The sequence below is a fragment of the Apteryx mantelli genome, chromosome 4 (assembly GCF_036417845.1).
Source record: "Apteryx mantelli isolate bAptMan1 chromosome 4, bAptMan1.hap1, whole genome shotgun sequence".
NCBI classification, from domain to species: Eukaryota; Metazoa; Chordata; class Aves; order Apterygiformes; family Apterygidae; genus Apteryx; species Apteryx mantelli.
In genome coordinates this window covers 865047-878070 of record NC_089981.1, presented here as the reverse complement: position 1 = coordinate 878070, position 13024 = coordinate 865047, and the positions used below count along the sequence as shown (strand labels likewise).

The 13024-nt window shown below is 61.7% G+C and overlaps 2 protein-coding genes across 2 annotated transcripts; both read right to left on the bottom strand.

The window, feature by feature from the left end:
- Positions 1–6460: 6460 nt before the first annotated feature.
- Positions 6461–8436, bottom strand: LOC106494986 (bile acid-CoA:amino acid N-acyltransferase-like). The gene is made up of 4 exons (XM_067295367.1): positions 8347–8436; positions 7734–8206; positions 7235–7437; positions 6461–7122 (listed from the first exon to the last, which is right to left on the bottom strand). The coding sequence occupies exons 2-4, from the start codon at positions 8197–8199 to the stop codon at positions 6535–6537; spliced, it is 1257 nt and encodes a 418-aa protein (XP_067151468.1). The 5' UTR covers positions 8200–8206; positions 8347–8436; the 3' UTR covers positions 6461–6534.
- Positions 8437–9215: 779 nt separating this feature from the next.
- CCDC86 (coiled-coil domain containing 86) lies at positions 9216–12563 on the bottom strand. The gene is made up of 4 exons (XM_067295366.1): positions 12304–12563; positions 11783–11912; positions 10438–10512; positions 9216–9967 (listed from the first exon to the last, which is right to left on the bottom strand). Exons 1-4 carry the CDS (start codon positions 12549–12551, stop codon positions 9848–9850), a joined length of 573 nt encoding a protein of 190 aa, XP_067151467.1. The 5' UTR covers positions 12552–12563; the 3' UTR covers positions 9216–9847.
- Between the last annotated feature and the right edge of the window lie 461 nt (positions 12564–13024).

Here is a 13024-nt window from a genome sequence, read left to right as displayed (position 1 = left end):
GTCCCCGCATATCCTCCTGCCCGGTGCCTGCGGCTCTGCCTCTGCCCTGCTTGCAGTGGTGCTGGGGGGAAGTGAAAGTCATTCGAAGAAACAGTTTGTCCTGCAGCAGCAAGGAGTCGGGAGAAACTGTTCTTGCAACTGGGGAAGTGAGATTGCTGCTCTGAGCATGGCCCAGGGCCAGGGCTCCCCAGGCCACCCCCTTGGCTGTGTCCTTGCCCTTTTCTGCCCTGAGATGCTCCCCTGGGCCAGAGCTGCAAACAAATAGCCCTCGTGTCTAGTCAGCTTAGTGTTGCCCTCACCTTACAGCTTGGTCAGATGTGGAAAAAAAGAGAGCTTTAGATTCATGGATAGCCCAGGTCCAGCCAGGTAGGCTGACCAGTGCATACTGGGTCATCACGTATTTGTCCTAACAGGCTTGGGCCCAGGGAAACTCACTGCTCATAACGGTAAAGCCACTGTAGTGCTCTCCGCAGAGCTTTCAGCCTAAGGGTGCTGCAGGACTGCTACAAGAGCTAGGGCTACTTCAGGTGTCCACGTAAGGGCCGGGATCGGATGCCTGTGCAAATGATAACAACATCACTAAGCTTTCATTTGCTCGGAGAAGGTACAGAACTGAGGCTTGGAGTTCATAAAGAAAAGGAAATTGAAGGTCAAGTGATGGATAAGCCAAAAAAGCAGAGCCAGAGACAAGTTTTCCCTGAGCCCTGGAGCTGATGTCCTGCTGCGTGGTGTGAGCACGGTCAAAGACAGAGCTCCACAGACCCAATTTTTGGCCAACTCACACTGCGATGAAGAGGAAGGACCTTGGTCACTTTTAATTGCTGCTGACCGCAGCATTTTGTGGGTTCCCGCTGCCTTTTGTTTTCCCTAGGCCTCAGTCCAAGTTTCCCTTCTGGGTCTCATCTTGCCACAGATCAAACTGACTCAGCTCCCCCCCCCCCCCAAAAAAAAAAAAAAAAAAAGCATCTGGGGGCATTTAAAATCTTGCCTTGGAGGAGCTGCTGTCCTTCAGCCTAAGGAGCCAACAGACCTGGTGCAGCCATACACCAACCCCTATTTCCTCCCCAGCAGGAAGAGCTGAGAATAGCGGAGGCCAAGAGGCTGTTGTTAGAGGTTGACCGGAAAGGGTGGTAGGAGCTATCATCACCTGCAGTAGCTGGGTCTGTGGAGTCTTTCCGTTCCCCTGGAGACACTATGATGGGGGCAGCCAGGTCCCTCCTCTGTAGCTAAAGGTAGGCACCTAGTGCATCAGAGACATCGCTGCAGGGCTGGAAGCTGTGACACAACCTGCAGCCCCTGCCTGGAGGCCAGCTGGGGCTGGATTCATAAGCTTAGACCTTCTCCTGCACAGAAGATTAAGCAGAAAACAGACATTTTTCAGGACCTGATAAACAGCCCAAGGCATCTCTGAGAAGACTCATGACCATCTCCAGGGTGACAGAGGCCAGCAAGGCTCTTTAGGAAGTTCCTCAGGAGATGACAAGGTCAGGCTGAGGCCAGTGCTGGCCATGCAATACATGGGAATGAGCAACCTTGTGAAGCCCAAGAACAAGAGATGACCAGCAGAGACAAGATAGATAGCAATATGTGGAGAACACAGGAACCACGGGGCCACCACGGTATTGCCCAGCTGAGAGACCCCGCAGGGTGAGACCTGGACTCTCAGGCTCGGCTGTCAGACTGGGGCAGGCTCAGGCTGCCCATCCCCGGGCTTTGCCAGCCTCGGCTTTGGTGCTGGGGAGGATCCTGCTCACCCTGACCCCTCTACGCCCATCCGGACACTTGCACAACAGTTTGTGCCATCCAGGCATCCCACCTCTGCGCCTGGCTTAGCTGGACTCCGGGTTTTCCCCCATATTTTGAGGACTGCTGTTTTCCTCCACGTACACAGGAGGCTGTGCCTGGCCATCAGCAGCTATTTGCCTCCATGGGCAGGTCTGAGACGGAGACAGACAAGCACATCGGTTCGCTCGGCGCTGGGCAGGATGTGGTTGTGGTCCAGGCCGCAGGAGATGCTTCAGCGTAGCGCCGAGCTATGACCCTTCCTTCCCTTCCCCCCGGTATCCCTTTGCTGTCGCGGTGTGCTCTCACCGCAGTCCAGAGCTTGTTTTCCTGTTTTACCCTGCAGGGCTTGCGACGTAGGTGAACAGGATCCTCTCCAAAGCAGACTCGGAGCGGTGAGGATGACCACCACCAGCAGGCACAGCACAGCTGGAAGCACGGGAGACGGGTCTGGCCTGACAACACCGTCTGATGGGGAGAAGGCCGGCAAGTCACGTCTGGTTTACGGATGGCCCAAACGTAAGCACTCAGCAGTGATTCAGGCCTGCCTTACTGGGCAATAGCTTTCTTACCCAGGGCTTGGGCAGAGCAGCGGCATCTCTGGTTGCACGCACGGAGGAAAAGCTGCTCCGAGCAGCGTGCAACATCTTAGTACCCTTGCAGGATTTCAAAGATGCCGCTGCTTCACCCTTTCCCTTCTCCCACCAGCTCTACAGCATCCGCTAAGCTCCGTAGCGATGCGGCTTTGGTTAAGAGCCAACACACACATGGCATGAGCAGGGACAAGTGGCAGATGGACACGTTGCAAAAAAAAAGATGTATACCTGGAACCCAGGTGCAAGGGCAACATCAGTGACTGGCCTGTACTGGTCTAGCTCACCTCGACCCGCAGGCTCACTGTCCACGTTACATGCTTCTGGCCCACCAGCTTCTACCATTTCTCTTGTAGCAATAGGATAGACATGGCCTCCGCTTTGCTTCCCTCACTCCACTCCAGCGTGGCGGAAAGCCAACAGTCCCCACGACCCAGCGAGGCAGTTTTAGTTATTTGGACTCCAAGAAAAGCATTTTGGAGCTCAGGGCTCCGCAGCGTGCCACAGTACCTTGAGGCCGACGCTGGAATCCAGAGGTAGAAGCATCTCCAGCTGCTCGGCTTGCTGGAGGTGGTGTTGCTCACTGGCATTTCTGCTCGCACACCCAGGAGGATCAGGGCTTAGTTCGGGAGCGCAGAGCAGCCACGACCTCTTGATCCAATCATCTCCCCTCGTGGAAGGGGACGGGTACCAGGGTGGCCAGATGTGGCTGCAGATGAAGACCTTCCTGTGCTCCCTACACCACCATCTACCCCAGCTCCTGCGAGGTCTGACAGCCTCAGAACGGCTCCTCGCAAGCCAGGTTGCCTGCAGGTCACTGCCAGGCGGGAGGGACATTAGGCTCCTCGTGTCCCCCTTCCTCCCGGGAAGTTTTGGCCGTTTCTTACTTCTCTGTCAAGGACTCTCTGGGAGGCAGAGTCCAGAAAGACAAAGGTGGAAATGATGATGGGGGGGACGGCAGCTCGGCCGAGGCCAGGCTGAAGGGCACCAGCCGGGTTCTTTAGTTGTCACCTGAGAACGGACATGGACATGGACAAAGGAAAAGCTGCCCACCTGCCTGCTGGGGAGAGGGAATGGGGGGGCACTGTTCTCCCTGCCTTCCTCACCCATCCACCGGGATGGGCCGCTGGGGCTCTGCCAAGGGCAGGCCCTGCATCGGTGCAGGACTTGAGCCAGGCCGGGCTCCTCTCCCCCCAGCATGTGAACCTCCACGTAAGCTGGGTCCCTGAGCACCTTCACCAGGCGGTATTCACCATCCTCACAGCAGTGCTTGCCTGTGGGAGATGGGGGGAGAGCTGCAGTGATGATGGCTGTGTCAGAGATGATAGGTCCACGCAGAGATCCTCCTGCCCTTGGCAAGGATCAACTCAAGTCAGAGGGGTCCAACACGGGCGACTGGAGCCAGCATGGGGTTCAGGAGAACCTCAGCATGAAGGTGCGGATGTTGCTGGGGCTGTAAATGCAGCGGACATGGAGGCTGCGCAGGATGGAGGGTCTAGGGACGAGACTCCATCGATATGAAATCTGAGCGTGCAACACTCCTGCTCCTGGTCACAAGCCCATCAGCTCTGAGAGCAGCCAGACCGGGCTTGACTAGCCCTTGGATTCAGGGCTTCCCTGTCCCTACCAAATGCATTTTTGGCCTCTCCACTGATGGGAGCCTCCTGCCAGCCCACTGCAAGTGGGATTGTTAGCTCAAGGAGTCACCAACGTGGAAAAGGATAAAAATCTACAGTTAAAAAAGCAGCATGTTAGCAAGAGAGGGCATCATCTCGGCAGCGCTCTGCTGCACGGAGCTCCGGAGGCCAACCCTTCCCGCCCGACCGGCTGGCAGGTGCCTGATCCGGCTGGCAGCCAGACACTAGTCTGACTCATCCTGGTAGCTCATTAACTTCTGCTATCACCCTCTGTGCCCTGGCAGCGATTGCTTTGCACTCGCAAGCTGCAAATACCCTGCTTGCGGAGCCTGCTCGCGCCTGAAGACAGCGGCAGTAACAACCCACCCCCCCGGCCCTGCTTGCGTAGCAGCAAAAGGCTGGAAGAGCAGGATTTTACCAGGCTCCCGGAGGGATGCGGGAAGGCAAGTGCCCAGTCTGGGGTTGTCTCTGATGCCCGTGAGGATGTTTTTTACTGCTGGACAGGGTGGAAAAAAAAAAACCAGCTCCCACACCTGGAGAGCTGCTCACCAAGGTGAACGTTTTTACTCCAGAGAACAAAAAAAAGAGGGTTGTCTCAAAGCCCCAGCTCCTGGGGTCAGGCAGGCGTTGGGGATCGTTTGCTCTCTTAGTGGGGGGAAAGGATTATTTCTCAACCTCTCTGATGGCAGGGACCACACAGAAAGCAGGAACTCGGAGACACCAAACCCTGCAGACCAGCAGAGAGACTGTGCAATCCAAGGAAAAGGAAAAAAGAACTGCGATTTTTTTTTTATTATTATTTTAACTAGTCTGTGATTTTTGAGGGCCGCTTTTCTATTTTGCAGGATTGGGGCTGGTGGTTTAGACTGAGGATTTGCCATGGGATTCAGAACCTGGTGGCCTGTTCAGGATCTTCTGGGCCTGCCTCAGCACCAGGTCCAGAGATCATCCTGGAAGAGCAAGACGGTGGTGAAACCTGGAGCGAGCAAAAAGCAGCACCTTCCCTTTGCCTTTTGCTCTTTTTTCTTTCCTTTCTGCCCATGCGGGAAGCCCCATTATGCAGCCGGGAGGGGGTGTGGGGGAGGGGGGAATCCTTTTTCCAGGCTGTCATGGGGTGGTGGGCTGTAAATAGGGAGTGCTGGCATTAATAAGCCCCCCCCCCCCCCCGAATTGGGCATCACTGTGCCAGCTTTTCCTCTGCCAGGCTGAAAAGGAGTTTGCAACCAGAGGGTACAGGGCTCGGGGTTGCTCTCGCTAAAGTGACTGGGACTCTCTGAGCTTTTCCAGGGGGAAAAAAAGAAAAATCACCTGGAAAAAAAAAAATATATATATATATATAGCACCTCAAATCCAGGTGTGGGAGCTGCAAACCCAGGGAGGGAAGGAAGGAAAGAAAGGAGAGCCAAGCAAAGTCTCGCCGGAGCCAGGGGCCCAGAGGGTGCCAGACACCCCCTGCCAAAACCAGGACTTCAGGAGACGCGTGGGGCTGGAGATGATGGCATCGGGGAGGAGGAAACCGTGCTGCCCACGTCCACAGGGGAAACACAGCCTGGCGAAGGAAGGCAGGAGGAGTTTGGGGGTTTTTTTAGATGTTTAGCAAAGAAACGGTGTTAATTTGGTGCAACCAAATGGGTTGCTCAAATTCCTGCTGGTTTGTGGCACTCAAAAGCTTGCCCTGGGCAAAAGGCACATGCTGCATGCACAAAATCAAGGGTTTATCGTTAGCCTGATTAAAATGTCAACACGCTCACCAAAGAATTGTTAGCGGCCCAGTGACCGCGATCCTAGCACTATATGCTCAGACTATATTCACTGTGTATAAAGTACATACACAAGCTATTGCATCGTCCAGGGACAGACAGACGGCCGTCCTCAGGTCAGCAACGCATGGATGCAGCTGTGGGGCCGCTTGTACCCGGGTGCATCCTGGAGCTTGTTTAAATACAAGCAGGAAAGGGGACTTTTTTGCTTGCTTCCCAGCCCATTTGTAAACTGCTGGGCCAGAGCAGGGAGCCCCCCCTCATTCCAGGGAGGATCTGCTACCGCATTTCCAGTTTTTCCGAGAGCCCTGGTTCCCACGAAAGCGGGCGGCTCAGCGAGGACCAGCCCGTGCAGGGCCCGGGAGGTCCGGGTGGGTGGAGAAGGGGGTCACGGCACCACCCGAGCGGGGACAGGGATAGCTCAGGAGAGGGTGCTGGGGCTGGCGGAGGCGGCCGAGGGGGCTGGTGGGGATGCGCCCGCTGCAGGACGCCCCAGCCGCGGCAGAGCCGGGGTGACAGGCGGCACCCGGGGCACCGCAGCAACGGGGACATCAGGGCGCAGCCCACGAGGGACCATGTTTTCCCGGCGGGGGCTTTCCGGTCCTGCAGTTCCCCAACACGTCCGGACCCTGCCCGCGAGGCTGGTGCCTCCCTTCCCAGGAACGCAGGCTGGACCCACACCAGCACCGGCCGTGGTCTCGCACTTTATTGGCATCTGCTCCTCCGGGCCCCTCCGTCCCCCCCACGGACGCCCCGCCGCCGTCACAGCTGGCAGCTGGCAGCGGGGCCCAGGTGCAGCTCCAGGAAGCGGATGATCTCCTGCCACGAGTGCTCCTGGGCCCTGGCGTGCGGCTGGGGCTCGCCGCCCCACAGCACCGGCATGGGGCTGCCCCGGATGCCCGAGATGCTGCAGAGCGGCGAGCCGGGCGGCTCGATGAGGTGCCCGGCGCCGGGGTAGCAGAGCAGGCGGTAGCTGTCCTTCCGCATCCGCGCCGTGGCCAGCTCGGCGAAGAGCTTGCTGTTGAAGTTGCGGTCGGCCTCCCCTACCACGAAGAGCACCTTGCCCCGCACCTTCTCCACGGGGATGGCGGAGCCGCTGTGAGCGGGGTCCCGCGGGTCCCCGAAGACGCTCGCGTTGTCCAAGGCCCCCAGCTCGGTGAGCACCAGCCGCTCGGGGTAGTAGGGGATGGGGGGGATGCGGACGTCCTTGTAGAGCAGCGGGGTGCCGTGCAGGGAGGCCGTGCCGTTGATCCACACCGTGGCCGCCACTTGCGGGAGGAAGGCGGCCATGGCCAGGGCCACCTCCGCCCCTTTGGACACGCCGATGACACCCAGGCCAGGGCCTCGCACCTGCGGCGGGCACCGCAGCCAGGTGACCCTGCTCGCTTGCGGGGACACCCCCGCTCACCAGCACCTCCCCGCACCAGGGTGCTGGGGTCCCCCGCAGCGCGGCAGCGCTCACCTTGGGGTGCCGGAGGAGCAGGTCAGCTGCCTCCTCGAAGTACTCCAGGTCCAGCTCGGCCAGCGCGCGGGGCAGGTCGTCGTAGGCGAAGAAGGCCAGGGCCAGCACTGCGAAGCCCCGGCTGGCCAACAGCCCGGCTCGAAACTCGATGAGGCCCCCAGCGCCCCCAAACATGTCGATCACCCCCGGGAAGGGCCCGGCTCCTGCGGGCAGCGAGAGGTGCCCGTTGGCACCGGGGATACCGCTCCCAAACCAGAAACCCTGTTGCCATCCCAGCGGCCAAAAACCCAGTCCCAAGGGCTCAAAGGTTTTCCCGGGGAGGGGGATCCGTGGAAAACCGTCAAAGCCCAGGTACGCTCGAGCCCATCTCCAAGCTGTAAACCGCGGAGCGGGATGCTGGAGGCCGAAGGCTCCCCCGTCGCCCTCCGGAGCCGCGGGTCCCGCCGGCTGCAGGGCTGGCTCCCGGGGAAGGGCAACGGGGAGCTTCGCGGCTGCTCACCTGGAGGCAGGAAGAGGGCCCCGCGGACCCTGCCCTCGCGGACGGGGGCCCGCTGCACGCCTGGGCCCACGTACCACCGCTCGGCGGTGCAGGCGGCCAGCGGCTGGTCCTCGGGCCCCGTCACCAGGCGGAGGGCGTCGAAGACCTCGAGGCGGACGCGGAAAGGGCCGCCCGCCACGTCCCGCTTGACCAGCCGCTGGAAGAGGGCGTCGGGACGCAGGAACCAGAAGAGCCCCATGGGCCAGACGCCGGCGAAGTCGCCCCCCAGGGCGGCGTGGCGCTCGGCGTCCACCTCGCCGTCGCCGTCGGCGCGGTAGAAGGCGCGCGCCTGGAAGCGGACGCCGCGCTCGTCCGTCAGCGAGGCCAGCAGGGTGACCAGCTGGGAGGGCGCCAGCCCCCGCACGCGCACCCGCACCGGCCGGTCGGCCAGCGAGGACGAGGGCGTCACCGTCAGCTCCGCCGCCATGGCTGGCCTAAGGGTGCAGAGGCGCCGCGCGTCACACCGCCGCGCCGGCCCCGGGGCGGTCGCAGGCGGCGCTGGGTGCACCCGCGCAGCCCCAGCCCAGCTTCCGCAGCCCCGAAGCCACGGGCACGGGCTCCAAGCCCCCCTTACCCGGCCTGGGTGCAGGCTGGCCGGCGGCACTCGGCTTCGGAGGGAGGAGGCGGGAGGCAGGGCTCGCCCGCCCGCCCCCACCCTCGCCCTTTATCCAGGCAATCCACCGAGGCAATCATTAATCACGGAAGCAATCAGGGAGCCGAGCGAGTGCGCGGCCTCCTGCCCGCAGGGCCGACAACCTGGGCTGGGCCCAGGGCTGCCCCACGGCTCTGCCGTACCCCACAGCTCCCAGCAGACCATTTCACCCCCTTCCAGCCCCCCTGCTCTCATCCATGATGAGGCAGGAAAAAAATTACGCATACATCAAGGGCTGGGTGCTGCCCTGCGCCTGGGAAACCCCCTAATCCCCATCCAACTGCTAGCTCTGCCCGGCCCCTTGGGGTCGCCTGCGCCCCGCGATGCTCCTGGCAGCCCAGGAGAGCGGGCTGCCGGCTCCCACGCCAAGCTCCCAGCCCTGGGCACCACCCTCGCCGCCTCCCGTGCCAGGAGGCCTTGCAGCGGCCAAGGTCTTATCTCCCTCCCCAGCCTCCCGTTCATCCCCACCTCCCTTCCACTCCTTGGAGGAAGCCCACTATGCCCCAGGCCAGGACCCTCCTGCCACAGCGTGCGCAGGTCTGCGTCACACCAAGCTGAAGACAAAGCTGTTTATGTCCAGCTCCCATCGACAGAAACGGGCACGCATAGGGCAAGAAGAACAAATGCAAACGTGGGGAGAGACGTGTGGGTTTCCAGCCCCAAGCCCCTTCCTCTCACCCGTCTCCCACCCACCATCTCCCACCCCAAGCTCCAACTCCCATCCTGCCCTGCAGAGACGCTCCAACTCCCCCCAGCATCCCCTGGAGAAGAAAGACAACAGGAGTCTGACGTGAATTGTGCTTTCCCCTTCTGTGAGCTCCGTACCACAGCAAAGACGAACTCACTTCCCCCCTCCATCCCGCACAACGGGCTCCAGCAGGGCGAGACCCCTCCTTAAGGAAGGCCTTGGTGCTCTGCGACCCCAGGAAGATCCGCTCCAGCCCAGAGATCGCTCAGTCCCTGGCAGAGTGAAGGCCCCGAGCAGCAGCTTGTCCTGGAGATGCCAGACTCCCCCCACCCCAAGCCCTTAGAGGCAAGTCCAGATCCCTTCACGCTCCCTTTTTAAAAGAAAAGGCAGATTTGGGCAGTTGAAGCAGTTCTCATTCCAGTGCCAGACAAGATCCAGCCCTGTCCCAGCCCATCAGCAACACCCCAACTTCACAGGGAAGGAGAGATCCGGCAGCCTGTTCTGATGGTCACCCCACTGCATAACCCGCACCAGCTCTGTCCCTCTCTCCATCCAACGCCGAGGGCCTGGGCAGCATCTCCTGCCCACAGAGCCAAGGAAACATCCCTGGAGGACCAGAGAGGAGCGGGATTTGTGGGAACCCCAGCCGTCTGGGCCTGGTGGAGCGGCAGGCTGGCCAAGGCCAGGACGGTGCGTCTGTCCTGCAGCCTGGTGCCCTCTCCCTAGGCACCAGTCTCATTCCGCCACCGCTTTGCGCCGCACGGGCGCCTTCTGGAGCAGGGCCAGCGTGTCGCGCTTCTCCACCCGCCGCAGCTGTTTCTTCTTCGCCCGCTTGAGCTTCAGCGGGTTCCGGATCTGGAAAGAAAGGCAGTTTTCAGGGCTGGCACAGAGACCACGCTGGGGAGAGCCAGGCCAGGCAGGCACGCCGGGGCTCCCACCCTCACGTTGCCCACCCCAGCAGCGTGGCCGGCACAGCCCAGGCCAAGCTGGAGACACCCAGCAGGAGCCAGGCCCCTCTGTACGGGGCTGCAGGACAGCAGCCTACCGACCAGCCAAGCAGCTGCAAGAGAATTTTCTTCCTCCCACTGCCAAAGACAGGACCTAGCAAGGACCAAAGTCCGTGCACAGAACCAGCTGGGTTGGTCCTTTCCTCAGTCCTCTCAATGCTGCTCAAAGCATCTCTCAAAGCCCCCAGGAAAAGGGGACAAAGCAGGGAGCGGAAGGCTTGGAATAAGCCAGAGCCCAACGCTTGGATCTCGACGCAGCCAGGTCTGCAATGGTGCGATGCCCCGGGTGCCTGGGAGGTGCTCGAGAGCGCGACTCACCACTTGGACGATCTCTGCTTTTCGTTCGTTCTCCAGGCGCCGTTTCAGGTTCTCCTCCCGCCTCCGCTTCTTTTCCTGTGGGAACAGCATGAAACATTCGCTGTAGGTCCTGTCCTTTGGGCTGGGGACATGGCAGAGGAGGCAGAGCAAATCCAGGCAAAGGAGGGGAGACACCTCTACCACCCACACGAGCCGGGAGAGCCATCAGCAAACTCGGCCACCTTCCCTCAGACCCAGGAGCTCCCTCTTTCCGACCTACACATCAGCAGGGAGCAAGAGCAAGGGAACAACTTCATGACCTCCATCTCCACTGACCTGGCCAGGACACAGTTTCAGCTTTCTATTTTATTCCTGCCTGTAGTGCAGCTACTGGAGGGGACAACAGACACCACTTAAACCAGCACTGACTCGCAGCGCAGAGCCACAGCCCCTTTTCGCCAACCGCACGACCGCGGTGCTGCTGAAGGGCCGCGCTCCCCTCTCCTCCCGCCGTGTCCCTTGCACCAGCCGTGCCCGTGCCACGGGACAAGTCAGATGTGCCCACTAGAAGCCCGGGGAGATGGGCTTCCAGCCAGAAGCAACTGCCCCAGGGCCGCACGACTGTTCAAGCCAAGATGACTAACGAAGCAGGGACGCCAGCACGGCAAAGGCTGCGCCCTTCCTTTTGGCAGCAAACGCGCACACCCTCTTGGAGACACCAGTCCGAGGGCTGCAGGGCTAGAACAGCACGAGCGATACCTGCCACGCACAAAATCCGCCAGCACAAAGTCAGGCCATCAGCACTTTTTTTTTCCTCCATGAGATTTGAACTGGCCGCATGAGTTTATTGCAAGTCAGTGACGTGCAGCATGTGACTGTCACCGCCTGGATATGGCATAACAACAGAGAATTCACTCTCTTGCCTGGCCACAGTCCAGGAAAACGGCTGCTGGAAGGAGCCGGGCTTGTGCAAGCTGGCGGGCAGGCAGCCTGCAGATGGAACATGCTCTGCCATTACAATCCCGTGACCCCAAAGCCCTAGATGCGGGCAAAGACACGCAGCTGGGTAACGGGGAGAGGTGAAAAGTCTCTAGTCACGGCCTGACTCCGCAAAATGACAGAAACCCCATGCTGGCAAAGAGACCAGGCAGCTCTGTGTGAGGGCTGCGACAGCACAGGCCCCAGCAAACCCTCCCCATAGGGCACCAGGGTCACCACGGCCCCAGGGAGAGAGCTGGGCAGGGGCAGTGCTGCTGCCCTGCAGCAGTGGTTGGGTGATGCTGCCCCAGCTGCCCACGGGGTCCTGTGCCCTGAGAGCCCGGCTCCTGCGCTCCCTGCCAGGCGCTGGGGCCTGGACGCCCGTTACCTCTCGCTCCTTCTGCTTCCCCTCCTGCAGCTGCCGCGCCAGGTCCTTGACAAGCTTCCTCTCGCGCCGCTCCTTCATCTTCCGCTCCCAGGAGGTGCGAAGGGGTTTGTCCTGGATCATGTGCGAGAACCTGGACAGGGAGAGGGGCTGCGTCAGCCACTGAGGGAGCGAGCGCTTCCCTCCCCGCAGCTCAGAGAGCCCCACAACAACCTTGCTCCCCCCCAAAAACTCCTTGGGTCAGGATCTCTGCAAGACTTCTCCCATCCAGGGCATCCCACAGCAGCCTCATCCCCCTCCACATCCTCCCAAAACCTCTGCCTAGCTCAGGCGTCCCCCCAAACCACCCCAATGGCTCAACCCTCCCCCCTGCAGCCTCGCCCCCCAACTCAGGACCCCTCCCAGAGCCCCCCTGGGTCAACCCACCCCCACCCCCCAACCCAGACCCCCCCCCGCGCCTCCCCCCTGCTCAGTGACCCCCACAGCAGCCTTGATCCCCCCCGAAAGGCCCCGCTCGGCCCCACCTCTTCTTCCCGGGGTCCTTCCACACCCGCCCCGACTTGGGCCTGCCCCGGGGGATCATCATCGTCGCCGCCGCCGCCTCCTTCCGCCCCTTGGCGGCTTTCCGCGCCGGCCGGGCCGGGGCCGGGGCCGCCGCCGGGGTCTCTCCGGGGCCGGGGCCTCCCTCGGCAGCCCCGGGGCCCGGCTGCCGCTCCCCGGCCGCTCCCGGCCCCGTCTCCGGTCCCGCTGCCGCCCCGCGCGGCCGCCCCATCGCCGCGTGCCCGGCGCCTTCCGATGACGTCATCAGCACCCCGCGCGGCCGCCCCACCGCGCGGCCGCCCGGCGCCGCCCGATGACGTCACTAGCGCGCCACGCGCCGCACATGCTCAGAGCCCAACCCGGCCGCCATATTTACGCCGGGCAGCGCGGGCGCCATGTTTGTGCCTGGCCCGGTGACCTTAGACCCGTTGCCATGGTGCCCCCGGGGCGGCGGCGAGGCCTGCCGCGGCCTCTCGCCGCCTCCCGGTGGCGCGGGGCCCGGGAGCCCCAGAGACGCCCGCGAGGCCAGCCAGGGTGACCTGTTTATTGCAGACACCACGCGGAACAAGAGCCAAGAGCCGCAGCGTCCCCTCTGCCCCCGGCCCTCCACCGCCTCCCAGTGCCTCCGCTGCAGCCGCTTCTGCAGCTCCAACACATTGGCGTGGCAGGGGGACAACAGGGGTGGGTAGGCATGCCCGTCTTGGC